This window comes from Meriones unguiculatus, chromosome 1, assembly GCF_030254825.1.
Source record: "Meriones unguiculatus strain TT.TT164.6M chromosome 1, Bangor_MerUng_6.1, whole genome shotgun sequence".
Lineage (NCBI taxonomy): Eukaryota > Metazoa > Chordata > Mammalia > Rodentia > Muridae > Meriones > Meriones unguiculatus.
This window is the reverse complement of record NC_083349.1, coordinates 29,333,931-29,357,673: the sequence shown is the minus strand read 5'-3', so window position 1 is coordinate 29,357,673 and position 23,743 is coordinate 29,333,931. Positions and strand designations below refer to the sequence as shown.

The 23,743-nt window shown below is 40.0% G+C and overlaps 1 protein-coding gene across 1 annotated transcript; it reads left to right on the top strand.

Moving 5' to 3' along the window:
* Positions 1-1,818: 1,818 nt before the first annotated feature.
* On the top strand, positions 1,819-23,515 carry LOC132653649 (membrane-spanning 4-domains subfamily A member 12-like). The gene is made up of 6 exons (XM_060382263.1): positions 1,819-1,849; positions 3,452-3,543; positions 10,818-10,967; positions 15,417-15,473; positions 19,397-19,513; positions 23,405-23,515. Exons 1-6 carry the CDS (start codon positions 1,819-1,821, stop codon positions 23,513-23,515), a joined length of 558 nt encoding a protein of 185 aa, XP_060238246.1.
* The last annotated feature ends 228 nt before the right edge of the window (positions 23,516-23,743 follow it).

The window sequence follows — 23,743 nt, the reverse complement described above, 5'->3', positions numbered from 1 at the left end:
AGGAAGAAAAGAGGATGAGGGTTGAGAATGTCGTCCATAACTATAGCTCCTGCAGGGTTCTCCTTATATCTTTCTCTCAAATTCGTATCCTCCATTTTCTAAAAATGTGTAACCGACTGAGCTCAATTAGTGTACCTGATGTACCTGAGTGTGGGCTGACCAGTAGAGCCTGAGCAAGTCCCGCTGGCCCCACCCTATAATAAAATTATCTCAGTTCCCAAAAGGAGGTCAGCTACCTGCATCTCCTCAAGTAAGAGCAGAGCCGTGTGAGCTCTTCAGCCATTCATGCTGAAGTGTCGGAGGTCTACTCTTATGAGAGTCTTCTGAAGATCACCATAGATGTTGGCAGTCCATGGGTACAACATTCCTGTTGTGTCTAAAAGTCACTATTTTCCAGCAACCCTCCTGGTCCTCTCACTCTTACCGTGCTTCTGCTCCCGTCTTTCACAATGTCCCTTTGAGGCAAATCTGTCCTCTGAGGCCACATTTTTCTATGACAGCATTCACATCCAGATTGCAAAATCCAGCAACCAAGAGCTCAATCCTTGGCAATTCAGGCATCATTGTATTTTTTTTTTTTAAAGCTCAGGGATCTGCAGAGACGTCCTTTCCTTTCTACCTGCTCCTTCCCACCTAAGTTTGATTCTGTTTGTCTGACCTCCTAAAATGAATATGGATCATCTCTCTTCCCACCCACCCCCCCCTTTCCACAGGAAAACTCTATGGGGAAGGGAGATTCTGCATTTTTCTCCATTTCTTACTCTCAATACGTAAACAGTGTCATTCATATTTCTGATCAGCATGAAATCCCTGATACTGGGTGCCTCCACAAATGGCCTGTGAGGAACACTTCTTTAGTTGGCAGGCCAAAAAAAAAAAAAAAAAATCAGCTTTGCTTTTGAGACAGTATAATCTGAAGACGTCGGGATGGATGACCTTTCATTCATTTATTCACTTATGCTAGGTGCCAGATCTAGCACCCTTATACTAAACGTTTAGTGGGTAGGGACCCATATCATAAATGACAGTCTCCTAAGCATGGGTGTCTGTTGTTAGGCTTCTCTGATACCTATTATTTAGGACTCGAATAGCCATTTTTCATGGTTAATTAATTTTTTTGTTTGACACATTCATACGTTTATATAATGAATTTTAGTCATCTTTCACCTTCACCCCCAACTCCTCTCATCCTCCTCCGGATCCCTTTTTAGCAAATTTGCCTCCAGCCTCCATGTCTTCTTTTGCCCACCGTATTTATTAGCTAGAGTTTCTTGTCCCAGGGTGGATGACAGACTTATGCAATTTAATTTCTGAACCTGGGACGGACACAGAACAGGTGTGACCTTGATTTTGCAGAAAGACAAAGAACCAGAGAAGACACATCCTGCCAGATCTGGGGTTCCAAAAGCGCTCTTCCCTTCTAGAGTTTAGAATTCGGATTTTGAGGAGACTCACAAGAGAAAGACTTGCTTTGCATCTAGCCACTGGAGAAAGCGGGGGTCAGGGGGCATTTGCTTGGCGGAGAAGTCCATGGAGCAGGGAATCAGCCTCAGTCGGGCTCACACACGCTGCAGATTAATGGCTAGACCGTGCCCACCCATGGCCAGTAAAGCGTGTCCGCACTACAGCCCCCCAGCCCCGCTGGCCCTATCACCTAACCCCGTCTGTATCTGGTGGGCCTGAGGATTGTGTAGAACCTCCAAGGGCCGGCAGAACCCGCGTCTGCGTGACCCTCCTCACGTGGCGCCCTTCACGGTTGCTCCGGGACACAAACGGCAGCTGCGCTGAGTTGGATCCACAAGAGGTAATGAGGGACACATGGCGGTGGCAGCGTCACTGAGGCAGGCAGGTGATGCCTGCAGGAATCCCAGGGCAGGACGATCTGGACCTAAAAGCAACCCCTTCAGGATTGCCCCCTTCCAATACTGAGATTATGGCAGAGTAGGGAATCCATGACCCTTGAACAGACCACACTAAGAGCAGCCGTTGGACACTACTTCCTGGTGAGTCTCGATTCTATACTAGCTTCTTTTTTTTCTCCCTAATACAACCCTACAGGTGATTCTTGTCGCTGAGAAGAGCCTTTGAAGGAGTTTGTTACATTTTTAACAAGTCACCTGTAAGGGCTAAATTTTAACACGAATATTCTAAAATTTTCTTTCTGCGCCTTTGTGTATTTTTTCTTCTTGTCAGATGTCAATGGACCATTACCATGGCAACTGAATCCTTCCGAGTTCCTGGCTTATTTAAGGAGATGGAAATGTTTGTAAACGAACGCTCTAAAGACAGTGTTGTGAATTTTAGATACGACTATATGTAGTGGTTGAAGAAAAAGGGAAAAGATTGATCAGACAGAGACTGAAGCAGGATTGGGTCGCGGAAGAGAGGTTATGGGTGATGGGGCAGAGATTGTCAAAGCCGTATTTAACTAGAAGGCTGCTCGAAACAAATGTATTAACTTTTTGGCTGAAAAAAAAACATAAACTATCTCTTATTTGTTTTAGCAAAATTAATATATATGAGTATTTACATAATGTGCAGGCAGCCAGACTTCCAAAAAAAAGAACTATAAGAGGTTGAAGGTGGTCATAAGGTGATAAATTCTGTTCTTTTTTGATCCCTGATTTTCCCTGGGCACCCTTCTTCCCACACCCAAAGTTTTGTCCACTGCAGTTCTGTCCTTTAGAACAGATTAAACCTAATAATGCCTTGACTTTTAGCTTTTACATCTTTGTGATCACAGATTTTGCCAGATCACCAGACAAAGAGCTTACCCTGTACCACCACTAAGTGACTTAGATAACTACTTTCGTTGAGGCCAGCTAGAAGAAAAAAAAAAAAACACTTTCATGGGTATCAAATATAGGAGCTGAAGGAGGGTTATGACACATACAAAATCGGAACCGTAACCCTCCCTGTCAATGCTAGCAACCACGAGTTATTCTTGTCTTGCCTACTGAACATCCGCCTCTGGTCGTCCTCCCTATATACAGCACTTATTTTCCAGCCTCCTCTGCATCAGGGGTGAACGTGTGATACAGATTAGTCCAGTCAGGCACCTCCCAGACAGACTTGAGCTCAGACAACACTGATGACAGGTAATAGGCTAAATCAAACCTACCAAGGGTCTAGACTTCCTGGTACAGCAATGTGGGTATCCGTGGGTAGGTGCTAGAGGAGCTGATGTGATTGGGGCCGCTATCACATAGTACTTACCATAGTCTAACTCAAGTGTGATCAAGGAGCAAGACTTTTTGAGAGGTGGTAAATACTACCTTTGTCAAAATACTAGTCTGGTGCAAAAGCATCTGTCTGGGAGCGATCGAGTATCTTTTTAAAAAATGAATGGCAGCTGTATAATTGGATTTCCCCCTCAGGCTTAGGAATCTTACCCAAGGGAATTAGAGTAACTAGTTTAATTCATATTGATTTTTCTCTATGTTTTTCACAGGAGAGAAACTTATCCTTACATCCCTCTGTCACATCTTGATAATTATGCCACAAAATCGTCTGTGGATAAAAAAGGAACTGAGATTGTTGGGGGTAAGAACAAAATGCTATTTGAGAATTTGGAGTAAGTCAACATCGTGAGGGTTGCCATACCATAACACATAAGATAGGAGACATGAGCCACCCCTGCATCCTCTATGAACTCCTCAAATGAAGGCAAATCAATTACCATGTCCTGTGGTGGTGACATGGCATCAAAATGCAGAGTCTGGAAATGAGGAGGAAAAAAAAAATCCTCTCTTTTACAATCTACCAATTATTTCAGCCCTAACCTGATGACGTGTGCTGAATGAGGTGGGCAAATCGTCAGTACATCCAGAAGGACCTGCAGACTGCAGAGCTCTCTGAACAGTGGTTAGTTACAGAGGTGCTGCGCTGTCCACATCTCACAGGCATGCTACTGTTTGCCCAGGAGATCCCATTCACTACACTTTCCGGCTGTATGATTTCGTGTCAGCCACTCATACTGCTGAGTGATAGAGCCAGACTGAAAGTTAAGCATGGAGGATTAGCTTAGCGTGAAAGCGGTGCTCACGCCCGACGCCTTCGCACACTGAATCTGCACGATCCCTCTGCAGAGGGTCCTTACTGTCTTAGAGAACGGATACTTCCAAAACTACTGACTCCAAAAGACCCTCCGAGCTACCATTTAAGCTGTATTATTTAGACTTGTATTTAGAACATGTCACTTCCTTCAGCTGTCACTGCCTGTATGGAGTTGTGGACAGCATGGGATGCCTGTCTTCTAGTAGAACACAAGCCTTAATAAACACGTGCTGAGCAAACAAAAATAAATAAATAAATTAGATGGGAAAAGTCCTAAACAATCAAAACACACACATGCACCCATGAGTGGGCACAGGATACCTAGAAATAAGTAAATTAAGCAAAGTCACAAGATACAAGATGAACTGTGTTTCTATAAGATAATAATGAACATGAAGATATCAATCCCTAAAGAAAAAATACATTTATGGAAGAAGCCAAATATAGGACTTGTATTTTGAAAATGACTAACAAAATTTATCAATTTAAGTTATGTCAATAAACAGGCACATGTATGGACTGCAAATCTCAACATAGTAAAAAATGTTAGTTAGCCCTAAATTGGCACATGGGTCTGGCATAATTCTTATTAAAATCCTAGTAATATCTTGACTATAGCTATACATTTTTAAATTAATTAATTTATTTATTCACTTTACAACCCAGGCGTAGACCCCTTCCTCTCTTCATCAGAATACGGGAGCCCCCTACCCACCCACCCCAGCTTGTCAACTCACATGAGGACTGAGCATGTCCTACAGCCTAGTAAGGCAGTCATGTCAGGGGGAAGTGACCAAAAAGCAGGCAAAGGAGTCCACATCAGAGACAGCTCTCACTTCCCTCGATAGTGAGGCCACATGGAGCCCGAGCTGCCCATCGGCTACATATTTGTAGAGGACCTAGGTCCAGTCCATGCCTGGTTCTTGGTTGGTGCTTCAGACTCCACAGGCCCCTCTGGGCTCTGGTTAGTTTGCCAAAGATTCTGTGGGAAAGAGAGGGAACAAAAACAGCTAAATCAAAGGAGGAAAAATCGTACTAATTGATGTTTAAGATACTGTCTATCTACCGTCATCAGATTATGTGATTTTTCTAAAAAAATAAGAAAAAGCACAGACACACAGGCCAGAACTAGACTCTACAGATACAGCCAACTGATTTCTGGACTAGGAATTGTTTGTGTTTTTGAGAAGGGGTCTATATAGCCCAGGAGGCCTCAAACTACTAATCCTACCTGCTCAGCCTACCAAGGGTCATTGTGGGTGTGAACCATCATGGCTCAGTCAGTTGGGGTTTTTTTTTTTGTTTTTGTTTTTGTTTCATAAAAAGAACTCACTGTACAGTGTCACATAAGAATAAAAAATAGAGATCAAGTCTAAACAGACACAATGAGCCTTAATAGACTCCTAACCTTTTAAGAAATTCAATGAATATTTAAAAAGTTCTTGCTCTCCCATTTAAAAAAAAAAAATGTCAGAATGAAAAGTAAGGCATGGTGATTCAGAGCAAGCAGAAGCATGTTGCCAAGGAACAGAAGTCCTAGTGCAGGCAGATCTTCCCACGGAGTTGAACAGGCAATGCTTTCCACTCACCAGAACTAAAAGAGACTTGGCTTAGCTTCATCTCTGTGCTGAAGTAAAGTGTTCTGAGAAAACACCTTCAAGGGAGATGGGGTTTATTCAGCTAACAATTCTGGATCACAGTCAAGGCAGGAACTTGAAATGATTAATCATATCCACATTCAAGGGCAGAAAGAAAATAACCACCTGCCTGTCAACTATTCAAAGTCACTCTGAGTCTGTCCACATCAACTAATGTAATCTAAACAGTTCCCCACGGACATGCCCACAGGCCGACCTGGTCTGCACAAATCCCCTTGAGGCTCTCTTCTCAGGTGACTCTAGGTTATGTCAAGTTGACAAAAAAGGACTAACACTTTAAAATTTATTTTATTTATTACAGTTTATTCACTTTGCATCCCAGCTGTAGCCCCCTGACTCATCCCTGACAATCTCTCCCTCTCTCCCTCTTCTTTTCCCATGTCCCTTCCCCAGTCCACTGATAGGGGAGGTCCTCCTCCCCTTCCATCTGACCCTTGCCTATCAGGTCACATCAGGACTGGCTGCATTGTCTTCCTCTGTGGCCTGGTAAGGCTGCTCCCACACATGCACTTCAAAGAGCCAGCCACTGAGCTTGTGTCAGAGACAGTCCCTGTTCCCATTATTAAGAACTCACTTGGGTACTGAGCTGCCATGGGCTACATCTGTGCAGGGGTGCAGGGGTTCTAGGTTATTGCCATGAATGGTCCTTGGTTGGAGTATCAGTCTCAGAAAAGACCCTTGTGCCAAAATTTTTTGGTTCTGTTGCTCTCCTTGTGGAACCCCAGTCCTCTCCTAGGTCTTTCTATCTCCCCCTTCTTTCATAAGATTCCCTGTACTCTGCCCAAAGTTTGGCTATGAGTCCCAGCATCTGCTTTAATACCCTGCTGGATAGAGTCTTTCAGAGGTCCTTTGTGGGTAGGCTCCTGTCTTGTTCCTTGTTTTCATCCTCTTCCAATGTCTATCCCCTTTGCCTTTCTGAGTGAGGATTGAGCATCTTACCCAGGATCCTCTTTCTTGCTTAGCTTCTTTAGATATACAGATTTTAGTATGTTTATCCTGTATTATTTGTCTATAATTATATTATATGAGTATATACCATTTGTGTCTTTCTGCTTTTGAGATATCTCACTCAAGATGATCTTTTCTAGTTCCCACCATTTGCCTGCAAATTTCATGATTTCCTTGTTTTTAATTTCTGAGTAGTGTTCCATTGTGTAAACATACCACAATCTCTGTATCCCTCTGTTCCTCAGTTGAGGGACATCTGGGTTCTTTCCAGATTCTGGCTATTACGAATAAAGCTGCTAAGAACTTGGTTAAGCAAATGTCCTTGTTCTATACTTGAGCATCTTTTGGATATATGCCTAGGAGTGGTATAGCTGGATCTTGAGGTAGCACTATTCCTAATTGTCTGAGAAAGCACCAGATTGATTTCCAAAGTGGTTATACAAGTTTACATTCCCACCAGCAATGGAGGAGGGTTCCCCTTTCTCCACATCCTCTCCAGCATGTGTTGTCACTTGAGATTTTGATCTTAACCATTCTGATGGGTGTAAGGTGAAATCTCAGGGTCATTTTTATTTACATTTCCCTGATGGCTAAGGATGTTGATCATTTCTTCAGGTGTTTCTCTGCCATTCAATATTCCTCTACTGTGAATTCTCTATTTAGCTCTGTACCCCATTTTTAATTGGATTACTTGATTTGTTGCTGTTTAACTTCTTTAGTTCTTTATATATTTTGGATATTAGCCTTCTGTCAGATATAAGGTTGGTGAAGATCCTTTCCCAATCTGTAGGCTATTGTTTTTGTGTTTTTTTTTTTCTGATGACAAAGGGCTAGTATTAATGTTACCATGATGCCAAGACCAAATAAGATTTTTAATAGTGCATGATTAAAAGCCATTTCTTAAAAAGATTCTCAGCTTCATATGGAGAAACAAAAAACCCAGAATCTCCAAAACAATCCTGTACAACAACAGATCATCTGGAGGTATCTCTATCCCCGATCTCAAGCTGTACTACAGAGCAATAGTAATAAAAACTGCATGGTATTGGCATAAAAACAAAAAGGAGGATCAATGGAACCAAATAGAAGACCCAGAAATAAACCCACACACTTATGAATATTCGATTTTTGACAAAGAAGCCAAAACCATTCAATGGAAAAAAGACAGCATCTTCAACAAATGGTGCTGGTCCAACTGGATGTCTACATGCAGAAAAATGAAAATAGATCCATATTTATTGCCCTGCACAAAACTAAAGTCCAAGTGGATCAAAGACCTCAACATAAAACCAGATACTCTAAATCTGTTAGAAGAAAAAGTGGGGAACAGCCTTGAACTCATTGGCACAGGAGACAACTTCCTGAACAGAACACCAACAGCACAGTCTCTAAGATCAACAATAAATAATGGGACCTCATGAAACTGAAAAGCTTCTATAAAGCAAAGGACACCATCATCAGAACAAAACGACTGCCTACAGATTGGGAAAAAATCTTCACTAACCCTTTATCTGACAGAGGACTAATATCCAGTATATGCAAAGAACTAAAGAAGCTGAAAAGCAGCAAACCAAGTAACCCAATTAAAAAATGGGGAACAGAGCTAAACAGAGAATTCTCAACAGAGGACTATCGAATGGCAGAGAAACACTTAAAGAAATGCTCAACCTCATTAGCCATCAGGGAAATGCAAATCAAAATGACCCTGAGATTTCACCTCACACCCATCAGAATGACCAAGATAAAAAACTCAAGTGACAACACATGCTGGAGAGGTTGTGGAGAAAGGGGAACCCTCCTCCACTGGGAATGTAAACTGGTACAACCACTTTGGAAATCTATCTGGTACTTTCTCAGACAATTAGGAATAGTGCTTCCTCAAGACCCAGCTATACCACTGCTAGGTATATACCCAAACTTTACTCAAGTACACAAAAGGGATACTTGCTCAAGCATGTTTATAGCAGCTTTATTTGTAATAGCTAGAACCTGGAAACAACCCAGATGTCCATAAAAGAAGGAATGGATACAGAAATTGTGGTATTTTTTACACAATGAAATACTACTCAGCAATCAAAAAGGAGGAAATCGTGAAATTTGCAGGCAAATGGTGGGATCTAGAAAAGATCCTTGAGTGAGATATCTCAAAAGCAGAAAGACACAAATGGTATATACTTGTTATATAGACCTACAAGATATGATAAACATTATGAAATCTATACACCTAAAAAAGATAATCAAGAGAGCAGACATGGGGTAAGATGATCAATTCTCATTTAGAAAGACAGATGGGATGTGCATTGAACGTATGACTGGAGCTACTGAAGACTTCTGAAAGACTCTAACTAGCAGTGTTTTCAAAGCAGATACAAAGACTCATAACCAAACCTTCGGCAGAGTACAGGGAATCATATGAAAGAAGGGGAGTTAGTAGGATGGGGAAAGGATAGGAGCTCCACAAGGACCAAATATATCTGGGCACAGGGTCTTTTCTGAGACTGACATTCAACCAAGGACCATGTATGGATATAACCTAGAACCTCTGCTTGGATGTAGCCCATGGTAGCTCAGTAACCAATTAGTTTCCCAAAGTGAGGGGAACAAGGACTATTTCTAACAGGAACTCAATGGCTGGCTCTTTGACCTCCCCACCCCCCAAGTGAGGAACAGTCCTGTTAGGCCACAGAAGAGGACTTTGCAGCCAGTCCTGAAGATACCTGATAAAACAGGATCAGATGAATGGGGAGGTCTCCCCTATCAGTGGACTTGGAAAGGAGCATGGTGGAGATGAGGGAGGGAGGGTGGGATTGGGAGGGAATGAGGGAGTGGGATACAGCCGGGATACAGAGTTAATAAAATGTAACTAATAAGAAAAAAAATAAAATAAAAACATAGAAACATCCTTATATTTTAAAAATATTATATTATGAATGCAACTGCATAACAAATAAAATGATGTTTGATGCTTATGTCTTTTAACAAATACAAGAATAAAGAGAATTGTGACTATTTTGTTTAAAAAAATAATAAAAGCCATTTCTTCTTGTTTCCAAAGTCAACACAAAACGTAAAGAGATCATTTCACTGAATAAGATAGATAGAGGGCAAATAAGCATCTATAAAGATATTCAACATCACTGAAGAGTGAGGACAGGGGATTGTGAGCAAACATTCTGCCTGTACTACAGACAAACAGTGGCCAAGCAAATGCCAGAGATACTCCCTTAGCACTGATGATGAGGGTATGAAAAATGGTAACTGATACTCTGAATTGTATTCCAGCAGCCTCTTTTAAAACAAATATCCAACTACCATTAAACCCAGAAAATGTACTCCTGGACATTTATCCCGGAGAACTGAAAACTAGTCTACACAGCTATTTCCAGGTGATTACTCATAGTCTTCACTTCCAACTGACAGTCAGGTGAATAATTGAGCCATCCAGAGTCCCAGATGCCATGGTCTACTATAAGAAGAGAAAGAAACCACACAAAGATACTACAGCTTGTTGGGTTTCTATGCTATTCCACTGAAAAGGCCAGCCTCAAAAGGCATATTTGGAATCATGTCCTTTATCAAACACTCTTGAAATTATGCAAGTATGAAAAACAGATGAGTGATCACCAGAAGTTACAAGCGTTCCTTGGAAAGTTACAAGAAAAGGCAGAACTTGGGATGTCTTTGTAGTGACAGAATAGGTCTGTGCCTTGATTATGGTTGATAAAACATGACAAAATGGCCTAAGACACACAGAACATTATACCACAGTCGATGTCCTCATTCTAAAGTTCTGCATGTTATCACTATCATAGAGTCATGGAGGAACATCACCTTTCTGTTTCATTCTGGAATTTTTTTTTTTGTCTTGAGGTGTGTTTCTTTTTTTTATGTTTTCTTTAATTTTTTTTTATCAGTTACATTTTATTAACTCTGTATCCCAGCCATGTCCCGATCCCTCATTCCCTCCCAGTCCCTCCCTCCCTCCCTCATCTCCACCGTGCCCCTTTCCAAGTCCACTGATAGGGGGGACCTCCTCCCCATTCATCTGATCCTGTTTTATCAGGTATCTTCAGGACTGGCTGCAAAGCCCTCCTCTGTGTTTCTTTTTAAGAGTTAGCTGAAACTGTGACTAAGAATGGTATCTTTTTCTTTCAGACAATACAAATAATGACTAGCTTCATTGTAGAGAGCCTGGGATACTTCTGGACATACCTGTCCTTTTCTCAAGGTTTTGCATTTGGAATAGGAAGTAAGTATATTCCTATCATAGGACCTTCAGGATACTCACTTTGGGCTTCTTTGCTGGTGAGTAACTTCATCTCTGATGGTAACCATTAATGTATGCCTTACATTTCATGGACTTTGATCCAAGCAACATACCAGAGATAGTATGCAATCCCTGTTCCCTAGGAAACCATTCCCACATGTACCTGAAAAAGAACAATAGCAATTAAAAAAAAAAAAACTTTAGTCTATTACCTGAACTGTTCTCACACAATAATACTCTACATTTGTTGGCTTTTTAGCCAACCTGTGCAGATCTTGTCAGGTAGACCTGGGATCTGAAGACCTGAAAGAATGAGGCCGCCTCCATGCAGTCTGGCACTGTAGACAACTTTACTTTAGTGTCAGTGTACTTTTATAAACAAACAAAACAAGGAAAGCAATGGTTCTAGGAATGTTTGTTTGAGTTCAGAAAAGCATGTGTAAAAACGTCAGTGAGCATATACTAAATATTAATAGAGCAGCCCCTTCCCAGAGATTTCTCAGGGCAGACCAATTTAAAAACAATTGTCTGGCACATACTATAGATTATATTTGAGAAAGCATGAAAACAAGGCAGAAGGCCATATCCAGGTTTAGGGTATACTGACCAGATTGGGTTCTATAGCTATGTTCCAACATCCAAGAAGAATAAACATGTCTTGTAAATTGAATGTAAATGTTTGCCACAGAAGGCATGAAATCACAGCCAAGAACAATCCGGAAAACAACATCCCCCCAAGGTAAAGGCCCTCTGCCTTTTTCCCAGAGCTCTCTCACAGTTCCCCAAGGCATTGTTCACATGCATCACCTTTTTGATCAATTTCCAACATATCCCACTTTCTAATTTTTTTTTAAATCTTAGGGTATTCATTCTTGTTTGGAACCATCGGCATCTTAAGAGAAGCCCGAAAAGACATGATAAGGGCAACACTAGAGGCAAGGGTTCATGACACTTCATCAGCAGCCCTGAGGGTCCAGGCCTTGTCAGGCATAAGCAATTCCTTTGGCGATTTCTTGTCTTGAAATTCCAAGCAACTACTTAGAAAACTTCTGAAATTTTTCATCTTGGTACCCAGTAGTCTATTTCTTCATATGATGTGGGACAGGACAATGGCCACATGTAGGGCTGAGCATACTGAAAGTTCCAGAAGCTAAGTAATAGGTTCCCCCCACTGCGGCAAATTTTAAAACTTTAAAGTAAATAAGGTAATAGCAAAAGTCTCAGAAAGTAGTCTCCCCTTTTTATTTTTTTAAAAAATTCTTTCTTAAGGGTGGAATGTGTATGTTCTACAAATGTTCGACTTTGTGGGTTATAAGTGTTTCGAGTGATGTGTTGGATTCGCCATTCATAACAGGATTTCTTAAAACCCCTACTAGTAAAAAGCAGGACCATTGGTTGTTTTTAACTGTGTGGGAATACCTGTAACCATGAATGTCTGCAATAAAATGGAAATAAGAGCTTTGGAGGAGGGTAATTTACCTACTTTTGAATGTTGAATAGTTAATATTGTATTATTAATGCCTGACCATTAATACTTAAATTGTCAATTAATACTTATTGACCATTTCTGCTTTGGAACAATATGATTAGCAATGGGGGCACCCAAGACCACAGAGTCATTGACATAAACAGAAATGTTATTCTCTTCCCAATTAATAAAGCAAAGCACAGGAGGCTCAGTGACATCAGCACAGTCTGTCTCAGGGTAACAAATGCATTCAACAGAGATAAGATAACAAAAACAGGGGGCTGGAGAGATAGCTCAGTGGTTAAGAGCACTGTGTTCTTCCAGAGGTCCTGAGTTCAATTCCCAGAAACCCTCCACTGCCCTCTTCTGGCCTGCAAGTGCACATGCAGCTAGAGCACCAGTATGCATAATATAAATAAATAAAATCTTTTTTAAAAGTATCAGTGGACTAGAGGAGGGGCATAGAGTTAGAAGAGGCAGGGAGGGTGGGGTTGGGAGGAGACCCAGGGACAGGAACACAGCTGAGATACAAATTGAATAAAACTGTAATAAATAATGATAATAATAAGGCTGACATGTTAAAAAAAAAAGATAGCAAAAACAGCAATTTTGCAGTCATACCCTTCGCCTGAGATTTCAACTCTTTTCTCTCAGTCATTGATTTCTTCATCTGAGTCATTTTGGGTAGGGAAACTTTGTGCTTTGGGTTTGATGACTGCATTGCTACATTCTATTTCTTTTCTTCAGGTGAGGCTCTGTAAATGCTTTGGAACTTCTTGGTCTATCTTCCACAGGTCAAATCAGCTTTTCAGGTATCCACGCTGGCTTTTCAGCACCCTGAGGAAAAAGACAAACAGCTTCAGCTTCAGTGAATTAATGGAGCTGGGCCATTCAACTGGCCAGACAAAACATTTCCCCAAAGAACTATGACCCTGACTTGTTTTGGAGGGGCCCAAAAATGTTCTGCAGCAGTAAGGGCACCCTTGCCCAAATTTTTAAAAAAATTTAAGAAGATAAAATATTGTGAGGAGTAGTCACACCACCCTACTCTCCTCCTTTATTTTGAAATAACATTTATGTTCTTCTGTTAGCTCTCTCCACAAAAGACTGAAACCCAGGGGTTACATAGAATGTGTATGCTGTGGGTTATATCAAACTGTTGGCAAAATCCCTGAAAAAGTTTGGCAATGTATGTAGGAGCATTATTAGTTTTTTAGAATCTTACAAGGGCATAATATAGGTGAAGCCAGTGTTAAGTCGTCCAAGGGATTTAACAAAAATTTTAGGATATTCTTATGAGGAATAAAAATTTAAAGGGTTAACACAATTTTTACTTTCGTAAACAAATCTTTTAGCATTTTATTATTTTTTCATAGAAAGCAGACTATCATCAATATAATGTAGAATAAAAGCAAGAGAGAACAGTTCTTGAGCCCTTTTTAAAGCAGTAGCAATAAACTTTTGACACAAAGTTGGGCTATTCATCATTGTTTATTCCTTTTCCCATGTCAAATGACTGCCAATAGTTAAAGCACTGTATGTTGTTGGAGGCCTGTAGCCAGAGTTAACCCTTGAGTGTGCAAAGGCTCGATATCAGCACAGAGGTGGGTGTAATCTTTAATATCACCTCTCTCACCTCTCTTTTGAAAGAGGCAGCTAGCATATGCCAGTTGCTTAATAAGAAGTTTTCTGCCTTTCCATCAACCTTAAGACAACTGACTGCCTGTGAAAGATGAAAAAGTCTTGATATGGTTTATCAGGCTGTTGTCTGATTTTAGAAAGTTCCTATCTTTTTTTTTCCCAGACTCTGGTAACTTACACCATGCATCCTCTCTCCCATCAAACAAGGGCCTCCTGCTGGCAACAGCAGCACAGCATCTTCCCTCTTCCCCCATTTGTTCCAGCCATCATTACAGTCCTCAGGGAGAGGAGGTTATAATATTTCAGGCGGAGAAGCAGATGGCCAGAAGCAGTCATCCTCCACTGGAGCCAACACTTTTACCTTCAATTTTCTTCCATTCCGTCCCTTATGAATTTGCACTGGGAAGAAAAAAAAAACTTTCTAGCTTGTAATTTTTTTCCTTGAATCTCATTATCTAGCTCATACTCATGTAAGGAATCTGTAATCTGCAATAGCGTTTTCTAAATCCTTTGGCTCATCCCCACTTGTTTGCATCACGATATGGACCAATGCCCAAGTTACCCAGGATAGCACTGGCATACCTCTCCTTATCTATGGGCTTTCAATCTATTTTCTTTAATTTGATCCTCTGATAAAGTGCCCCTTTCAGCAAACCAAGAACTATATTCTGTTATTAAATCCCAACATTCTTGTAGCGGGGCTTTAAGGCGTTGCAGCACCACTGTGTCAGCTCAATACATTGTGCTGGTTTTCCTACTTTTAGCCCCAAATGAATCCCTGCTTGCCTCCTTATGCAGGAGTCCCCATGTCCTCTAAAAACTTTTCATTAAGGTCCCTGTTCAGGCAACAGTTGTCGACTTTTTAGCCAACCTGTGCAGATCTTGTCTGCTGGACCTAGAATCTCCTCAGATTCTCCCCTGAAAGAATGGGGCAACTACAGTCTGCACTGTTAAAGGGCCATTTGATACCTAAAAAGCAAAATAAAACCAGTTTTTTACCCATAATATTCTTTCATAATAAGAGTGTACATTGTAAAAAGGTTATTTGATACATTTGTGCCCATGATAACGAACACAAGACGCATTAATGGAAGACAAAATCAGTTTGATGCAAATCAGTTATGCACGTGAGATGCTGAAGTCATTTCAAAGTGCCCTTGGATTCCATTCCTACTGCATCTGTAACATTAGTGGCTAGACCCGCCATAGATTTTATCTCTGTAAGTATAAATCTTGAATTATTTCTTGGTTTGTTTTCTTAATAGTCCCACTAAGGAACTGAGATAATACCCCTCAAGTTAGAGCATCCTAAAATTATCTTGAAGTTTATGTATAGACATAATGACTGGGTATTAACAAATGTGGTCTTTGCTTACAGTTTATCATATCAGGAAGTTTTTCAATAGTTCTACAGAGGAAACCTTCAAATAATATGGTAAGTCAGAAGACTTAGAGCAGTTCTGGAAAGTTTTGTCCGTGAAAGTAGGAAATTTTCAAAGAGTAAAAACGTTAAAAAGATAAAATAAGTCAGTGAAGACTCAGCAGGGCCTCTGAGTCATTAGATATCTACCCGGAAGTCATTACAGGAGGGGGATATTTAAAAGTATGAGAAACATAACATGAATCCAAAGCAAGATGGCGTGGTTAGGTCATCATTCACGCAATGAAAGTACAGCCATAGTACTATTGCCATACATGAATATCAAACAAGGTTCATGGTGATAAAAACATTATTTCTTAAGACTTAACAAACCTAAACTTCCAACTGTGGGAAGCAAGAGCCAGGGAAGTGGCTCACTCTCTGTGCAAGCAAAAGGGCCTGAGTTCAGATCCCCAGAGTCCACACAAATGCTGAGCGCGCTAAGGCTCATTTCTAAGTTCAGTGATCCACCACACGATCGGAGTCAGATACAGTAGAGTTCCAGAAGGGCACAGGCTAGCTAGCCTGGCATATGCAATCACAAACAACAAAAAGAGACTCTGTCTACGAGTAGCTGAGAACAGACACCTGAAATTGTTTTTAGGGTTTCTGTTGCTGTGAAGAGACACCATGACGACAGCAACTCTTACAAAGGAAAAAGAAAACATTTAACTGGAGCTGGCTTACAGTTCAGAGGTTTAGCCCATTATCATCATGGTGGGAAGCATGACGGCATGCAGCCACACATGGTGCTGGAGAGGTAGCTGAGAATTCTACATCTGGACTGGCAGGCAGCAGGAAGACAGACAGTGAGCCGCTAGGCCTGACTTGACATTTTGAAACCTCAAAGCCTACCTACCCCCATGCTCAGTGATACACTTTCTCCAACAAAGCCACACCTATTCCAACAAGGCCACATCTCCGATAGTGCCACTCCCTATGGGCCAATGGGGGACACTTTCATTCCAACCACCACATCTTCTAACCTCCATATTTGCCCAAAGCCAAACATTCTCCCACAGATACATATACACACATTTCATATGTGCACACACATCCAATTTGTGTGTACAGAAACTGAGAGAATGGCAAAGAAAATTATTTGTAAAGACATTTACCTTCACAATGAAATTTTTTTAAAAGAAACAGTGCAAATATAACATATAAACATAATTTTAGAGATGAAAATGTATTTCACGTTATTTGGACAAAACTCTCACCAAAATCTAGGAAGGAAATTTCCTCAACTTAATAAAGTGACATGCAAAAATGAAAACTAATTTCCTCCTTAGCAGCAAGAGGCTGAATTCTTTCCTCTGAGGCTAGTGTGTTTGTTAGATTTTATTGTCAACTTGACACAGACTGGAGTTACCTGGGAAGAGAAAAACCTTAGCTGAATAATTTTATCAGATTGGCCCATGGCCCGTTGTCTTGATTGCTAATTGATGTAAAAGAACCCAGCCTATTGACGGGGGTGGGGGGTCCCATGCCTGGGCAAGTGTACCTGGTCTGTATAAGAAAGCCAGCTAAGCAAGCCAGAGGGAGCAATCCAGTAAGCAGTGTTCCTCCATGACTCCCGCCTCCATGTTCTGCTTTGAGTTCCAGCCTTGGCTTCCCTTTGCGATGGACTGTAAGATGACATAAACTCTTTCTTTCTCTAAGTTGCTTTTGATCACAGTGTTCATCACAGCAACAGAAAGCAAACTAGAACAGTCAGTAACAGCACGCATATGTGCTATGCCAACAAATTTATCTAACACTACATCAGAGTGTTTGTATAATGTAGAGAGTCATTGTATAATGTAATAACTCAAGGAAAACAAGAAAGAGCAGCAGGATTAGAGTGTCAGAATATGTGTTGCATCCACAGACATCGGAAATATGCTAAGATATCCTACAGCATCTAAAAAGTCTATCAAAAATCTAGAATAAAATGGTAAGCTAATTTATCAGCATTGCAGAACATAAGTTGCCTCTAGGGGGAAAAATCAATTGGGTATTTATGTGGTTTGTTGGTATACTCACCTGTTCAGGAAATTTACATTGTTCCCAGTACTGAACCCTTTCAAACAACGCTCTATGAAAACTTGATCCTGACATATTCCTTGTTCCTCTTGTATATAGATGCTTATCTTTTTAAAAAAAGAAACTACCAAACCATTTCCCCAAATATCCATTGCCTATTGCATTTAGCATCATTATTATTGCTACCACTCCTGCCACCACCACCACCTCGAGTCCAACTAGTGCTGATCGTGTAGACACAGGTGTGGAGTCATCCTGCCAGAAGCCACAACCCAAAAGAAAAGTGATTCTTACTCCCTCCGCAGCCAACCCCTCCAACAGTCCTCAGCGAGGGGTAGAGCCTCAGGATCTCTTCCGCCATCATGGAATTCTGACTGGCTTGAACTTGTGCCGGGTCTTGGCACAGGCAACCACAGCTGCTGTGAGTTGATAAATGTAACAGCCATACCACATCTAGAAGACAGCATTTCTCTCCTCTCCTTATCCTCCAACTCCTCACATTCTTTCTGCCCTCTTATCCAAGATGTCCCCTATGTGCCCTAAGTAGGAAGAGGTTAATAGAGGTAACCCATCTATGGCTGAGCACTAACAGTCATTTATTCTCAACACTTCCACCATTTTTGAGTCTCTCCATTAACCATTACTCACCACAAAAAGCTTCTCTGACCAAGATTGAGATCAGCACTAATCTATGGATATAAACATAAATATTTAGAAAGCAACTTGGCAATAAAACTATTTAATAAAAGAAAAAACTGAATAGATTATCCTCTGTAGGCTATGATATCCCCAACCATGAGCTTTTGATGGGGTTTACAGTACCAGACATGGAATCCACCCTGTGGATCAGGTCTTAAAGCCAATCAGAAAGCGGTTGCCTACCCCTATAACAGTCATGCCACTATAGCACCAGGTTGGTCTGACAGGTGAGTATTATAGCATGCAGAGTCAAGTGTTTGGTGAGACTATTGATGTCTTTGCTCCATCAATGCACATAGCACAACACCATCTGTCGCTATGAAAGCCAGCCTGTAAGGAGACAGTTTCCTGGGTAGTTTGAGATATAATTCTTCATAGCCCTCCTTGGTTGCCTTTCTACAAAAGACTTTCCAAAAGAGCGAATAAACTAACATCAGTGAACAACATATAACAGCTTACATTAAGATGCTTTGTTCCTTAAGATAGGTTTCAGAATACAGTGATTTAAATTGTCATACTTTGTTTTCTAAATTTAGTAACTAAAAAAAAGTATTGTCAATATGGACAAGGAAATAATGATATTAAAGGATATATTGCCTCTTGACATGGATAAAGTGTAATTATTCGACATTATAAAGCATGCGTTGTCTGAGGTGTGTAGCCTGATAAGCATGTGGCCTGGGGAATGACCTTTAATGGTATGTAGTTCGCCACATCAGCAAGAAATCTAGCTAGATAACAACTTTACTCCCAAGAAAATTCCCTAAGTCTTGCCTTTTTTGCTGTCCAAGAACCATTGCAACCTCCTAGAATTTTTAGCTCTCTGGCAATATAAAATTATGTGGTGTGGTAAATCTGTCCATATCATGGGTACATTTTTTATGTCCCATTTACATTTAATATGCACTCAACTTTCCTCAATAGTCTGAAAATGTCTAATGCAGAGATCACTTCTTTTCTACTCAGCACAGAATAGGCATTGAACCAGTTACCAGTAGAGAAATAAATACATGCGTGTCATAGCCAAACTTTTATTATTCCTCCAAATTGTTTGGTCTTACGAGGAGCCTTACGAATCTGCAGTTCTGACCTTTTTAGCGATCTCACTATTCCAGAAGGATTAGAATTTCTATAGTTCTTCGATAAGAATGCACGTTCCAGAAATTAATATGGAATAGTTTCCAATTACTGGACAATACTTTCATCTGTTCTAGCTGATCTGGACTCTGACAATGAACATCTTAAGCATCGTTGCAACACAACTTGGTGTGTTTTTAATAACAATCGAGCTGGTAATGACTTCAGATTTACAATCCTCCTTGTGGCAACATGTAAGTACCAGGTTTCTGAAAGAATTGCATCATGATTTTAAAATGATGCCTTCAGTTCCTCAGTGAGGATCAAAGCATTCAAGTATTAGTCAAATGACGAACATTCCTCTAATCAGTTTACTCACAGGCATATGTGCCTACTATCAGTGTGATACAAGCTACATACTACATTCCAAAGCCTTAGGGAACCAAATAAAGTCTTAAAACTACTAATACAGATATTTCATTGAGGAAGCATTACAGTCAATCCTGGTTCCTCCTGGTTGCTATGATACATTTATGATTGACAGTTTGTTTCTTCCTAGGCACCTACATCTCTTAAGACCAGTTTTTCCAAGGCATTTTTTTTAAGATTAAATTTGCTAGAGTAAGACTTTACTCTTTCATGAGTGAAACGGCATTTATATGGACTTATATTAGCCATAGACTTTTGGTCAATGCAAGTGCTATAGTCTACAGAGTGAATCACCTCTGCAACAGATATAATTTGGAAGGCTCATATATTTAGTTCCACATGCAAAAGCCATGTGAACATTTTTGTGTTTCTGAATCTGTCTTTTAGAGGATCCATGAAGAACTGTTTAAGGCTGTTTATATTTGTGTATCTGTTGTACTATGCAGGTGGGACTATGAACATAGGCGCACTTAGCCACTTAGGTTTGTTGGTGTGAAAGGAAAGGGTGAGGACAAAGAAAAGGAAGCGATGCTGAACAAATTCTGTAGGAATTTGAAGCCATGGTATTGAAGTCTTGTCTATAAACTACTGTCCTTCTGTTCTATGCCTAGGGCTCTAGAGAGGCCAAAACTACTGGACTTGTAACCAAGACCTAGAAACCACATTTTTTTTAAATTGATGCCATTAGATGTTGCCTGTGTAACTTGATAAACTAATTCAGAAAGTTCTCCCTACTTCAACATATAAGAGTTATAGTTAATCAACTAGTCCCAAAGTATATATTGGTTAGTAATTCACTTTTACATTTTTTTATTTCTATGTATCTTTGGGAGAAACTTTAAATAAATATGGATGTAGATACATATCTGTGTATCTCTGGCTCAATAAAGAAGCAAGCTTTGAAATATTTAGCTACTTGCTAAAGGTCATGGGTCTAGTCACCTAAAGAACATTTATTCTGATCAAGGCTAAATTCCAAGTCACCTCACTACACTAAATAGAGCCTTAACAAAAATCAATTCAGTGACACATGGGAGGACCATTATATTGACATAGACGTGCCGAGTTCCACTTTGGTATCACTTACTAAATAAAAAGAGAAAGTGTCATTGTATATACTTCCCCATTAAATAGTCCTATTACATTGAACCACAAAAGAAACTGGACTTCAACTCTACCTTCTCCAAAGGCTCATCATCCTTAAGAAAATATGCTAGTTCTCCCCACAACAACGAAAAAAGTACGATTCCCATTATACTTTGGTAGAAATGTATCAATTCACTATCCTCAACAACTATTAATTATTTAAAAAAGTAAGTACTGACAAGAAAGTAAGGCATGGGGAATCATTACACTCTGTTTATGAGACTGCAAATACTGCAGCCATTATGGTTTCATTATGAAAGTTCACCAAAAAATTAAAAATGGAAATATCACATGGTGCTGCAAACCCATTACGAGGGTATATCTGTAATGAAATCAAATTAGAACATCAAGGAGACATTAAAAAGCATGATACACAATAGCTAACACATGCTAAGACAGTATTTGTTTACATGTGTCCTTTGTGAAACCATCGTGTTATAAGAGATAATTACGTTAAGAAAAACAAGCCAAGTGTGAAACACAAGAATTATGTAATCACACATACATAAAAAATGAATAAATAAATTGATCTACTAGAAGATAGGAGTAAAACAGTACATGCTGAGGGGTATGGAGAAAGAAGGTTTGGAGTCTATCATGTCAGATACTGCAATAAATATGTCTGCTTGTTTCTTAGTTTAAAAAATCTATGTCATATGATCAAATATAGGCATGGCTTTTCAGCTGCTGAGGGTATGAAATACAATATCTTCTGTAATGCCAGGTTCACGGGACCCTCAGAGACCACTAGGAGGTGACTCGATGCAATAGCAAGAGAGCTTTATTACCAGAGTGACCCAACTTGGGACCCAAGTCTCTCTGATGCAGCAGTAGAGAAGTGGGACCCCGAGCTCTGAGTGAACAGGATTTTTAAAGGGAAAGTCTGTGAGAAGGAGGTTTCCATGGCAGCAAGCAGGGGGGCATAAGCCTTGGCATTACAGAATTGGGTGAATTTTAGCAGGGCGGGGTGACCTTTTCAGAGGCACACAATCACAATGGATAAGTATGGATCTATTTGCATTTTTCTACATGAAAGACACACATGGTAAATACTCACTCATATAGACATGTAATATAGGATAAACCTACTAAAATCTGTACATCTAAAGAAACTAATCAAGAGAGAGGACCCTGACTAAAATGCTCAATCCCCATCCTAAAAGGCAAAGAGGATGGACATCAGAAGAAGAAGAAAACAGGAAACAAGCTAGGAACCTGCCACAGAGGGCCTGTGAAAGGCTCTGCCCTGCAGACTATCAAAGCAGATGCTGAGACTTAAGGCCAACTGTTGGGCAGTGTGCAACCCCCAGGCAGGAGGAGAACCACGGGGCTTGTCAATCTTTTTATTTTGTTTTTAAGAACCAATTCTTTCTTTTATTGATTATTTGTATTGTTTTTTGTTTGTTTTTATTTCCTTAATTTCAGTCCTGGTTTTGATTATTTCTTCCTATTATCTGCTGTTTTGGAATTTGCTTTATTCTGGTTTCTTCCAAGGTTCTAAGATATATTTTGACTTGTTAATTTGAAATAACTTTTTTGATTTAGGCACTATGTACTATAAACTTTCCTCTTCCGATTGTCTTCATCGTGTCCTATCAATTTTGCTATATTATGATTTTAGTTCCATTCAATTCTAGGAATAGTTTTCTTCTCCCTTCTTGATTTTTTCAATGACCTGATTATTCAACAGGATGTGGTTTAATCTCCATGAGTTGATATATTTCCTTTAATTTTTTGGTATGGTTTGGTTTGGGTGGGGTTGGGTTGTTTGTTTGTTTAGGGGGGTGGGTTTTTAAGACAGGGTTTCTCTGTGTAACAAGCCATGGCTGCCCTGGAACTTGCTCTGTAGACCAGGCTGGCCTTCCTGTAGTTATTATTTCTGTTGATATATAGCTTTGTTCCATTGTAATAAGAGGGAATACAGGATTTTACTTCCATTTTCTTATATTTGTTGAAACTTGCTTTGTGTCTTAATATAGGATAGACTTTGGCGAAGGTTCTACAGGCTGCTTAGAAAAAAAATGTCTACTGTTTAGTGTTTGAATGATCTGTTCTGTAGATATTAGGTCCATTTGACATCCATATGAACTTCACTGCCACTGAGCCTCAAGAAACCTTGCAGATAAATTATGAAGAATGTAAGAGGTGAAAGATGGGGAGTAAAGCTGTGAAATTCTATCTTCTAGACATAATATTAGACATCATAAAGAACTCACAACATCTTTGCTTACCTGTACAAGATCTATACAAGAGTAAGCCAACTAGAATTCCCGCATACACAGAGATATGTTGTATATGGATATGAAGTGGATAGTTGCTGTGGGAAGAATTATACTTTCATAAGGATATGACCACTAGTACAGTGGATGACTTTACACATATACATATATGAATACTAGTTGGACGTAGTAGGCTATCAAAAAAGGAGAGAGAGATGAAGTTGGGAGGGGTTGACACAAGGAACTGGAGGAAGAAATGGAAGGATGTATTGTAGTATTTCACCTTATATACATATATGAAATTCTCAAAAGTAAATATTAAGTAAAGGCTATGTTTTCTTTTGGATACAGAGAAGTGGCAGAATGCTCACAGAATATATGTTCTTGTTCACTGTCTTGGAGATGCTTACAGCATCCGTAGTAACTGAGTGGACCTATAGAGCAAGACAAACAGAAGAGTAAAAGGTGAGTCTATCATTTCTCCTTCAGTGAACAGAAGCTACTAACTTCTCTGATATACCCTGTTCAGATAACTTAGAAAGAATTATGCATGGCTAGTGTCATCTCTAAACTTGGACTAGAGTGAGGTGGAAACATTTTGTAATACTGTTCTGCAGTAAACAGCTCTTTGTATAATTGAAGCTAAATAAATCTCCTATGTGAAGTGAGTGGGGTGAGGATGTAGCTGAG

What these genes read in the sequence shown, in the direction of transcription:
- LOC132653649 (XM_060382263.1), top strand. Translation starts at nt 1,819, where the DNA reads ATGGCGGTGGCAGCGTCACTGAGGCAGGCAG. An exon ending in AGCGTCACTGAGGCAGGCAG is followed by an intron (nt 1,850 to 3,451) that starts GTGATGCCTGCA and finishes TGTTTTTCACAG; the next exon opens with GAGAGAAACTTATCCTTACA. An exon ending in GGAAACCTTCAAATAATATG is followed by an intron (nt 15,474 to 19,396) that starts GTAAGTCAGAAG and finishes CATCTGTTCTAG; the next exon opens with CTGATCTGGACTCTGACAAT.